At 41.1% G+C, this 11,749-nt stretch overlaps 1 protein-coding gene across 4 annotated transcripts; it reads right to left on the reverse strand.

The window, feature by feature from the left end:
- Positions 1 to 849: 849 nt before the first annotated feature.
- LOC103139503 (calmodulin-binding transcription activator 2-like) lies at positions 850 to 11,743 on the reverse strand. Of its 4 annotated transcripts, none has more exons than XM_016672518.1 (13): positions 11,606 to 11,743; positions 10,258 to 10,406; positions 9,115 to 9,299; positions 8,964 to 9,042; positions 8,580 to 8,847; positions 6,445 to 6,962; positions 6,173 to 6,318; positions 5,747 to 5,993; positions 5,550 to 5,618; positions 4,771 to 4,916; positions 4,611 to 4,679; positions 4,435 to 4,465; positions 850 to 2,840 (listed from the first exon to the last, which is right to left on the reverse strand). In XM_016672518.1, the coding sequence occupies exons 2-13, from the start codon at positions 10,390 to 10,392 to the stop codon at positions 2,808 to 2,810; spliced, it is 1,926 nt and encodes a 641-aa protein (XP_016528004.1). In that variant the 5' UTR covers positions 10,393 to 10,406; positions 11,606 to 11,743; the 3' UTR covers positions 850 to 2,807. The 4 variants fall into 4 exon arrangements, with proteins under 4 accessions (XP_016528004.1, XP_016528003.1, XP_016528002.1 ...); XM_016672517.1 differs by having other exon boundaries at positions 4,611 to 4,682; XM_016672516.1 differs by lacking the exon at positions 4,435 to 4,465.
- Positions 11,744 to 11,749: the final 6 nt, after the last annotated feature.

Consider the following 11,749-nt stretch of genomic DNA (forward strand, 5'->3'; position numbering starts at 1 on the left):
CGTAATATGGCAGATTTGGATAATTTTCAAGTAAGAGCGAACAAATATTATGAAGTCAACATGCGTCCTGGTGACAGACTCCAACACAAGCTGTAATAAAATCAGAACATGTTTCAGCAAAGCTTTAGCTTACGGTTGTCCACACTTATGCAACCACGTTATTATTATTATTATTATTTAAAAGATTTCAGTTTGTTTTTAACTGAGCGGTAAGGTTCACAGAAAAAAAAGTTAATAAATTGAATTTATAAAGTCCCTTTTCCCAGACAAAAGGTCACAAAGCTCCCCCCATGTCTTCCTGTACAATGCAGTTCAAATGAAATTAACCAAATAAGCAGTTTCACATTAAATCTTATACACCAACACCTATATATAAGCCTATGTTTCACATTAAAGATGGTAAGAGATGAACATCTTTTTGTATCACAGGATCCTGGCATTTTAATGTGTGCAGACTTTTTACACCCACCTCTTCTCTTCATTATTTACCAGCCATAGCATTCACATTTTATCATCATCGGCAACTTTAGCATCGTCTTTTATACTTGCATCATCACTTTATGCATAAGTCTACCTTTTTTCAGACAAACTTCAGGACTTGTAGGTCTACATCTGAGCTAGAACTAGGTTTACTATTGTTTACTGTCAGCATGTGCTGCCTCTGTGGATCTTGCTGATAACTTTAGAGCACTGGTTTCCCCAGCGTAACATACTGTGTTTGTTAGGCAAAAGTAGCATTCATAATGATTGGCACTACTGGCAAAACGGGTTTAATTTTTGCTAGCCAAGAAACAAAAGCACAAAGTGTAAATGTTTTTTTTTTTTGTTTTGTTTTTTGTCTTTTTTTTTGTCTGAAAGATCATGGTTTCAGCTTACTTTGTTTTCCCACTTATAGTTCTAATGTTAGATTTTTCGTTTGCATGCTTTTAAGAAAAATGTTCTTTTTCAATAACACTTATACTGGATACTCTTAAAGTGAAGCAGTTAAAATCCTCTCACAGTCCATAGCCACTAACATGTTCTTTTAGCTGTTTCTTTTGTCTTAAATCTCATGCACATTACTTTGTCTGTATTATCTACATTATTTACAAGCAATATGCCGTCCTGTGTACCCAGATCTCTGTCTAAAGTTCTCGTTACGGGAAGTAAAATAATTTATAATCTTAAATACAGTCTTCTTATGAAAAAGTTTCAGGGTCCTTGTATCCCCTTACCTCGTCAGTTTATATACAGAAATATGCAATAGTCCAAAATATGGATTTGATTGCCCGTATAGGGGCTAATACAGGGAGCGGTGCCCTGCACAGGGGCAAGTATCGGACCCACGTCCTTTACAGAGCAAGCATAGAGACCTCTTGGAGTCAAGAAGAAGTCAAGGCAATGTTATGTGACTCTGTCCTCAAAACCACAGTTAGGATTTGGAGGTTCACGCAGAACAAACTAACAGAGACATTTAACCATTGGAACATGTCATATTTTATCACACCGGGAGGGGGGAGGGGAGGTTTTTTTTTTTGAGTTGGGGGACCAGTCTCGAGCTAAGCCACTCTTGATCCAGTTAAAGAAAGAATTAGACCCTTAAATAAATAAATAATAAATAAAGCACCCCCCCAAAAAAAAGAAAAAAAAAAAAAGAAGTCATTTGTCCTTACACGGTTCACATTACACAGGGCAAGGATAAGTCGATGAAGACATGAGACACAGTTACACATAGAAATACAAAAAGAAACAACACTAAAGCAGTTTTGGCAAGCATGCAGGAGCTCGTAGCTCAAACACATGCATTGAATTGAACGAACACGGACACACCACGTCGGGCGAGCAAAAGTGCTGCCGCTGAGAACAACTCCATACAAAGTCCATGTAGCAAATTAAGACATCGTTATTCAGGCCGCTTCCCTTTTCTCTAACAATGCTCCTTGTACATTCAAGTGCAGTTCCTCCCCCCCTGTTTTTTTTTTTTTTTTCCTTTTTTCTGTTTGATTAGGTGACTAATAGCTTTGTAAGCCGGTGAGTCAGAGTGGTTGGGTGATACTGTGAGATACTGAATCAGCAGAATGATTTGCCACTGTAGCTCTGTAGGATGATATAGAGGAGGAATAAGCGGGGGAGGGGGAAAACCTTGCATGCAAATGCAACACAGAAGTGAGGTTTTTTTTTTGGTTTATGGTTTTCTTATTCTTTCACAGATCTCTGTTTGGATACAAAAAAACACAGCGGGGTTTTGTGTTTTCTGCATGTCAAAGTTGCCTCTTTTGCTAGCCAGCTGTTCCCTGTCGGAGCCTCTTCAGCACATCCAGCCGCTTGTCTCAAACAGCAGGATGTTGTCGTCAGGCACTTCCTCTTTTTTTTTTTTTGTCTGTTTTTGTTTTTCCTTTGAACTGCTTGTCCCGCTCGACAACTTGCTCTTGCAAAGAAACATACCCATGAGGAGTGCAAAGAATGCCATGAGGTTAATGTGATGGCCTCCCAGTTAAACTGGAGGAGGATCAGTGCTGTGAGCAGAGCCTGGTTCTGGGGCTCTGCCCAGCAGTATGTCTGTCTGAGCTGCCATGATGGACACCTATCCTGTCCTCAGTCTGTCTGGGAAGAGTTTTTTTTTTTTTTTTTTTTTGTTCCTCTTGAGAAATGAGGCCAGGGAGGTTGAGAGCAAGGAGGAGAAAAGAGGGGACAAGGAGAGGGCTGGGCGATGGAAACGGAGAGGGATGGGGGTGGGGCAGGAGACATGGATTGGGGGGGAAAAGAGGGGAGGAGGGTAGATTGATCACAGGCTGATGGGGCTGTGTGCAGGGCCTGGTGATGCATTCTCAGGACCCCTGGCCTTTCTCTGCTCTCTGGCCCTGAGGAGAACCAAACGCACATTAGACACACAATCAGAAAACACGTTTGCAAGGTCAGTGTGTGCGTACGGAGTGGCTCGCTAAGCTGTTCACATTGCATTTTGTTACATTACAACCACAAAATTCAGTGTATTTCACTGGGAGTCGATACGATAGACCGACACAAAGTAGCGCATGCTTTTCTTACATATAAAAACCTTGAAGTTTAGCATGCATTTGGATTCAGCTCCTCTGACTCAACGTTATGAAGAGACACCTGTTGTTGCAATTGCAACTGCGAGTCTTTGCACATCCAAAACTAAATCTTTGACCCATTTTTCTTAAAAAAAAACAAAAAACAAAACAACCCCCCCCCAAAAAAAAAAAAACAAACAAACAAAAAACTCAGGCTCTGTCAGGTTGATTGGAGGTGAACAGCAATGACTTAGCAAATTCTCAGTCAGTAGGACTGGACTTTAACTGTCTCATTCATGAACAAGCTTTTGCCTAAACCATTCCTTTGCAGCTCAGGCTGCACATTTTGGCTTGTAGTCCTGCTGGAAGATGAACCTTCACTCCAGTCTTGACTCTTTTACAGTCTCTAACATATTTTCTTGCAGGAGCTGCAGTTTTAGCCCTGCTTTCCATCCTTCACGGCTATCTTGCCTTTCTAATCTAAAGGCCAGATCTGTGGAATGGATGGTTAAAGGTTGCAGATTTTCCCATTTCAGCATTGGATCTATGCTGCTCCTCCATGGGCCTCTCGGTATGAGGCTGATTACTATTCTTCTGTATTTTGCAGTTTATGTGGACAGTCATACCTTGGTGGGTTTGCAGTTGTGACAAACTCTTTTCATTTTCAGACTATTGATTAAATAGTGACTCTTTGAGATGTTCAAAGCTTGGAATGTTGTTTATACAACCTAACTCATCCACAACTTTTTTCCTGACCTGTCTGTTGCATTTCTTGTTTTTTTCTGATGGTGTTTGTTCACTGATGTTCTCTAATAAACAACAACAACAAAAAAGAAATTTCCAACATACTTCTCATGGTTTCCTCTGGAAAAAAAAAGAATCTATTGCTAAGCTTCCATTTCCTAATAAAATATATTGAACTTTGTGGTTGCAATCGAACAGAATGTGAAAAAGCACAAAGTGATAAAATACTCTTGCAAAGCACTTTAACAGCAAGTTGTTTTTCTTTTTTTTTGATATCATCCCTCAAGTGTCAAAGAGAAATCAGCAGATGTTTGACAAAATCTCCTTAAATTCACATCCTTACACAGCAGACATACACTCAGATCCTCTGTACCAGCTACATCCATCAAGGCACACAAAAAATTTGCATGCCAAGCAACCCTCGATGTCCCCTTGTGATAATCGGAACATGCCCCCAAGAAGACCGTATGCAAGATTTGCGTCTCTATCTGTCAGTCATGCACATTTATTGTCATCATTCGGCAGTCCTTCGAGGCAGACAGAGAGAGATAGGGAGGAAAGAAGAGAGCAGGAGGGAAGGATAATGATCCAGGAACTCCTCTGCCTCTCCCTCTCCTTCTGCTGTCATGCAAACAGGCATCAGCCTTCGAAAGAGAGGGAGCAAGAGGGGACTCACCTGTTTCAGAGGCCTGTGGTCCATCAAGGGGCTTCACAGGAGCAGCAAAACAACAGCAACCATTAGCACCGCTGTTAGTCTGTGTATGTGTGTTAGTGGGTGGGTGGTATGAGTGCATGACATGGTGCCCTTGCGTGAGATGAGTTTGAGAATGTGGCCGGAGGCTCGCGGCTCACCTGTGGCGGCAGCGGAGCAGGAACCTCAGGATCTTGCGAGCAGCCTGGTTCTGTTTTTTAGTGAGGATGCTGCTGCAAACAAAAGACAAGCGACAGATGCTTTAGTGACATCTCTTGTGCAACCCCAGCGACGTCACACCCGCGTGAGCACATGGAGCACCTGAGGGAGTGCTTGTAGGAGCGGTAGTATTGCTGGATGAGGACTGCTGCCCTACGACTCTGCTGGAACTTCCTCTGTTCGTGGAAACTCCGGAAACGACTCTGGATCAGGATGGCTGCCAAAGTCATCCTCTTATAAAGTGCATACTGTAAGGGAAGACAGACATGAAGCGTGATGTTAGCAAAGAAGTGTTTTCTGAATTTTTTTATTTTTTTGTATATTTTGTTCCTTACTTTTCTACATGGCCTTCCTCAAGTAACTTTACCCCTTGGACCTTTCCACATTTTTTATGCTACAACCACAAATTTAACATGTTGTCTTTGGATTTTGTGCAATCTTGCGAAATGAAAGAAAGTGATCTTACACATGTTTTTTTTTTCATGTTTAACTTATAAATATCTGATAAGTGTGGCTTGCATTTATTTTAGCTCCCTTTAATCTGATACCCCTAAATCAGTTTCCTAAGTCAGTCCTCAGGGGTCTGTGTCCTGAATGTCCTGATGTTAAAATATCATGTAACCAGAACTATTTGCTTTGTGAATCAGACACTGATTTGAAGCAGAAGCAAACGATTGTTTCTCAGTCCTTTCTGAGAGTTTTTACATCTGTATTTGGTGCACAGAATGGCCGTGAGGGAACATTCATTTCCAGTCAAGACATTCAGAGTATTTTCTTTAACACACACAGAGACCTTCAAGCTATATTTACACATTCAGTGTAACACAATCTACTTTCCAACAACAACAACAAAAAGTCTCTATTAAAATCAACAATCTTACCTGCTTGTATCTCTTGTAGCAGCGTTGAATCACTGCTGCAATCTCTTTGTGTTGTTCCTGAATGGGACCCTGAGAAGAATGTTAGAAATAATTTAACCTAACATTGCAAATGTAACAAAATCACTGGTTGACAATAGAGTCACAGAGCGAGATACGCATCAGCCGCACCGTCTGCAGGAGCGGAGGTCATAACTTGCCTTGTGTTTTCTGAGGGAGTGCAGAGCACGCCTGATGGTTTCGTACAGCTCTTGCTGCTCTGACTCAGTCATGGCTAGACAGGAGGAGTTTGTTTTCAACTTCTCCTCCTTCATAGCTGCACAGAGGAAGGAGCTCCAGTCAAAGGGAGACGAGGGCTCTTGGTTTGCATGAGGAGTCAGCTGCTCCTCCAGCCCTGAGAGTGAATTTGGTTTGGGGCTTGTAGCCTGGGGCTTAGATTTTAGAAACCTGCACGGAAAACACAAAAACAAAACCAAGATACCAAGCTGAATGCTGTGACAGTGATTTATGTACTTTAAAAAAATTGTAAATTACTATAGCAACTTATTCTTGCATTTCCACTTCACAAGAAAACATTTGCTGGATTATTTAAAGAATCGTGGTAATATCAAGAGACTTTGACTCACCTTTCCACCTCATCAAGGTAACCAGACAGTGACTTTACATCACTGCTGATGCCAACCTTTGCAGAATCTGTTTCAGTGACTGTGGTCTGCTTAAGCCTTCCAGCTGAAGCATCCATGATGTGATCAGCAAGCATCGTGATGTCCACCTATAACAAGTGAAGGAAGTTTTAAAGTTAACTTTTCCTGTCTTCTCTTTATGATTTTTAAAAAAAAATGTATTCCTTACACCAAAACATTCTCTGAGTAGAGCAAAATAAAACCGCTCACTATACCTGAAAGTCATCTGAGTGATCCTGGTAGGTCAGCAGCTCAGTCTCCTCTCCCCTGTCGGACAGCACTCTCTGCCGCAGATGGATGGCCAGCCGTTCTTTTCCTTGAATTCTCCGGACCAGACTGTTTTGCCCGAGAGACCGTCTCAGGCTCCACACGTTGCCCCCCTCAGACCTCCTTATCCTGGCCTGCAGGTGAGAGAACGGGGCACCGGGGAACCGAGGCCGGTCCGGGGTGGAGCTGGAAAGAGGTGCTCTCTGGTAGCTGAGCTCAGTTTTTTGGGACTTGGGTAAGACGGACTGGAGAGGATTAGGCCTCGGGGAAGAGTCGAGGAGGGAGCTGATGGTGTTGGCGCCGGGGGCCGAGTTGGTGAGCTGCTGTTGGCTCGCGGGGTTAGATTTGAGACGCTTGGCTGGGGGGGGACCTCCTTCTTCCACGTTGGCTCCTGGTTGGGGCGTTTGACCAGTTTGGCTCCAGCTCTGGTTTAATGGTTGGCTCTCTGTTCTGTTTCTTCTCACCTCTACACAGGTGAAAAAAAAAAAGTTAAAAATGACAACAAACCTTACAACGTACCACAAATTCCTACCAAAAACCACATCCTGCTCAGTGACAAAAATGAGCAGAGTTCGACTAAGCCAAAAAGTGTTCAAGAATAATAATAATAATAATAAAAAAATAGATACTAACTCACGACGTGAGGAGCTCTCATTTCTTAGCAAACCAAAAAGAATGTTCACAGAGAAACTTCTCGTGTTAGATAGCAGTGTCACTATAATTTGGCATAATTTGTGAAGTGGTGCTTGCTTGTGTTTTAACACATAATCACAGTGTCTCTCAAAACTATTTACACTCTCTTAGATATTTATATTTAACATGTTTAACATCTCAAAGCGGTTTTTACCTGTTGTAGTCACATTCTTCAATGTATTTTACTGGAAGTTAATGAGATAGACTCATGCAACAAAGTGCATAAGTATAGAAATTAAGGAAAATGATCCATAATTTTTACTTTTTTTTATTTATTTATTTTTTTTTTTTACAAATAAAGTCCTCTAATCTGCTACCCCAAAATAAAATCCAGTGCTGCCAACTGCCTCCAGAAGACACTTAATTAGCACAGCTGCGTGCGTGTGATTCAATCTCAGGATGAATCCAGCTGTTCTGTGAAGGCCTTTGGGGTTTGTTAAAGAACATTAGTGAACAAACAGCATAATGAAAAGGTTGTTCTGTTTGAATTTTGCTGCGAGCTATTTCGGGAACACAGCAAACATGAGGATGAGGGCCTTTGTGTCAGATGAGGCAAACACTGAACGCTGCGCTTTCATCTGAAATGCTGTTTACAGGAAAACCGCCTCAGATTACTGCGAACACAGGACTGCAACAGTAAAATATGGCATCGGTGTCACACGGTGGCATGTTTTTCCTCTAGAGGGAAGCTGGTTATAGATGGATGGAGCAAAATATTGTAAAATCTTAGAGGGGAGGATTCACCTTTCAGAAGGATAACAGAAGGATAATAGTGAACACATATTTACGGCTCACATTTCAAATCTCTTTTATCAAAAACTTTGAAAACATTGTGTGAAATACCATCACAATGTGATGAAGCTCTCACACGATAAAAACTAAAGACGTTCAAGGAGTATACTTTTATAAGGCACTGACTTTATCCTTTATTTTTATTTTAAAAAACGCATTGGCAGTATTATTAGACTTCTACAAATTAAGTGATGGGTGGTGTTAACATTGCAAAAAGAACATAATTAATGTTTTTATCCTTCTTTTAAGCTTAGTGCCATTTAGTCTCACCAGTAAACATTAAGTATATCTAAAGCTGGGATAAAAGCTCAGACAGAGCTTTTCTCAGTTAAGAAAATCAGTCAGCCAGTGCAGCATAAAACACAAGATAGAAAATGACACTTAGTGGGCTTGAAACAGGCTGCTGGATGGATTTTTATGACTTTTGCACAATTACTGACCACATGTGTGCAGACTACTCCCTTAATACCAGTCAAAATCCGTATAAAAACGTTTCTAGTTAGTTTCCTTCATCAATTAAAACCTCAATCCTGAACAAAACATATTATGCTACTGAAAAAAACAAACAAAACAAACAAACACAAGATGCTCTTGGAACCTGGGGTTGGGTTGGTGCTGGAGCTGTTGTTGATTCCTCTGTTCTGCGATCCTCCTTTCCACTTCTCCATCCAACTGTCCGCAGGCTGGCCCTTCGTTTGAGGACTCTGCTGCAGTTGCTCCAAGAGCTCGGCCAATCGAGTGTGACCACGGGACCGGGCGATATTCAGCGGCAGGCGACCCAGAGAGTCAGGAATGGCAAGAGCTCTTGGGTCCCACTGGTACAGAACCAGTGCCGCCTCAGTGTGGCCCAAAGCACACGCCCACATCTACAGAAGATAGAATAACATAAACCTCATACACACAGGGGAAAAAAAAGTGAAAAAAAAAGAAGAAGAAGAAGAAGAAGAAGAAGAAGAAGAATGTAACAGTACTGATCACTCACTAGTGGCGTGCAGGAGAAGTGGTCGACGTTAAGAGGATCCACTTCCAGTTCCAGGTCAATGCTGTCGGCATGCTTTGTGCTGTGAAGCGAAGCAGCAAATGAGAAATCACTTCACCTCCACAGCGGAGGGTCACGTCCGAGCGTTACTCACCGCCAGCGGATGAGTGTCTGGATGAGCCCCGCGTAACCCTGAGCTGCGGCCAGATGCAGTAGCGTCATTCCTCTGGAGTTCTTGCTGTGGACGAGCTGGTTTGAAGAAGTCCAACAGGGCTGGGACATCATCTTCTCACACACCACCACCACACGACCCTCAAATGTGCTCTGATCAGGGGAGCTCTGAGGGTTGAGAAGGAAAAAAGGCAAATGAGATAAAATGTTGGGAAATCTTTTATCCAAATGTCCAGCTGCCAATACCACTCTCTGGTTTTATTTGGGTTCTGTCCTGCTTTTTTCATTATTTTTCTTTTTTTTTTTTGAAGTCATGAAATAACAACAATATCCTGGGTCAGAGAAGTAGCAGTCTGGAATTATGAGATTAAAATAGCATATTTTGCTTTATGCAAAATATGCTTTTCTTTTGTATAATTTTTGTGATGTCAAAATAGTAAAAAAACAAACAAAAAAAACATGTTTTGGTGAGTTAGTTTAAGGACAAAACATGTGGAGAACCTCACACCTCACTTTTTGTTGCATTCAATGAATAGAGGGACAAAAATCCAGTTTTTCATTATTGGACTAGTCGATCACTGATCTTTGGGAGAGGATTAGAACCGTAGGAAGAAATAAAAAGAAAGTTTGAGTTTAATCTCAGATTTCTTTTCCCCTTGTGGATCTAATCTTCTTCTCTACTGATCAGAGTCAACTGAGGAAAGATTGGTTGAGTTAACTCTCTGTCTGGTTGACTACTGTATCTCCTGACTCCTCTCCTCCTTTTTTGCAGCACATTTACAGGGAAAATAAATACATCTAAATGAATGCACTTTATTTTTAGATCAATAAATGAACTGAAAAATGTGACGAAGATAACTCATAGAAGTGTCATTTTATCAAAAGTTTATTTCATATGATTCATTAAAGGTTTAGGATATTAAATTCTGTCTGTGCTTGTAAGTTTGACGAGAATAACACGTTGCAGGACGAAACTTCATCTTTATGAAACACTGTTTTACAAATGAACCTTGATTGATTTTCTTAACTTTGATGTTTTTTTTTTCTCCCTTCTTCTTCTTTCATGTTAGACACTTTTATGTAGTTGTACAGGAAACATTTCCACACAACGGACTCTATGTCTTACTTGAGACCGCTGATCATTGGCTCCTCCCCCCTCTACTCCTCCACCCTTGGTTGCCATGGCTTCTGAGCCAGGGTTCTGATTGGTTATTTCAGCCATCCTTTGCTCCATTTGCTCCAAACGCTCCAGAATGGACATCCTGAATTGGGTGTCTGTGGAAATGCAGGTCAGAGGTTTAAATCGGTTTGTCTTATTTAGGTAAGTGGGCAGAGTGCATTACCCAGTCCTTCTTAAAAAAAAAACAAAAAAAAAAACAAAAAAAACCCCTGTGTGATCCCATCTTCTGCTCTATCTCTCTTAGTTTTCTGTTTTGGTTACTACTATTTCATGCTTATTTTATTTATGCTCCTCAAAGCACAGGATCAACAGGGAGGGTGGAGACTAAAGAGCTTCCATCTCTCTGACATCTTGGTGAGAGCAGTTTACTCCTAATAGAGAGTAAAAAAAAAAAAGACATCCCAGTATAGTAGCTGTCATACACAATAATGCTCTGTTGTTCTCTCATGAACACATCAAACAAAAACAGATTCACACAGACTGTTTCACAATAACAGAGTATAATTCAACCATTCAGCAGCTCTCTGCATCCAGGGGGGGAAAAAAAGCATTGAAACCATTGTTTTATATGCAGATATTTAAATAGTTTTGATTTGAGTTTAGAGTAGAATATGAGGTCTACTGTTTTTTTTTCTTCTTTTTGGATCACCAGAGAAGCTCCACAGCTCCAATGCTGTCAAAATAAATTTACTAGTACTTCGATAATGGCTCTTTAGCATCACAAAAAGGCTAAATACAACTACCTTGCGAAAACCTCAGAGTTTTTAGAGAACATTAGTGAACATACAACATCATAGAGTCAAGGATAAAGTTATGGAGAAGTTAGGGTTATGAAACAATACCTTGACTTTTGACCACATCACTGTCCATTGTTATTTAGCAAAAAAAAAATAAATAAAAATAAAAATAAAAAAAATAAAAAAAATATGAAATGCATGCAGTCGTACAGGTAAGAAAGCCTCCTGAGTTCTGTGTTGTTGTCATGGGCCTTTACAGGAGCAAGAGTCTCCTTCTATTGTGGTTGGAGGGATCAGTGGAGCTGTCCCCTCCTCTTGGTGCTGAAATCGCACAGGTCAGCCAACAAGAATAGACGAGCAACATGGTTTACTTCAGTCAAACAATTTTCTGTCTTACTGCAAAACATAGCCAGTCACGAGTTAAATTGCGAAAAAAAAACCAGAAGAAAAAAAAGAAAGAAAAAAACGAATTAACCGACCCAGCCGCCTTCATGTCTATCAACTGCAACATGGCAGATAAGTGCGATCCTAACGCAGCAGCTGTAAACAATACACACCTGAACGTCAGTAGAACAGCGCGATGAGAAGATACCATCAGAGTCTTTGTGTCTGCTGCTGTTTTTGGTTTCTGTTCCCGCTTCTGCTAAACCTCCATCAGTCTGACGTGAACGACTCACACAGCCTCGCTTCTCCAGCCGTAA

Source organism: Poecilia formosa, unplaced genomic scaffold (genome assembly GCF_000485575.1).
Source record: "Poecilia formosa unplaced genomic scaffold, Poecilia_formosa-5.1.2 Scaffold62, whole genome shotgun sequence".
In the NCBI taxonomy this organism is placed as follows: Eukaryota; Metazoa; Chordata; class Actinopteri; order Cyprinodontiformes; family Poeciliidae; genus Poecilia; species Poecilia formosa.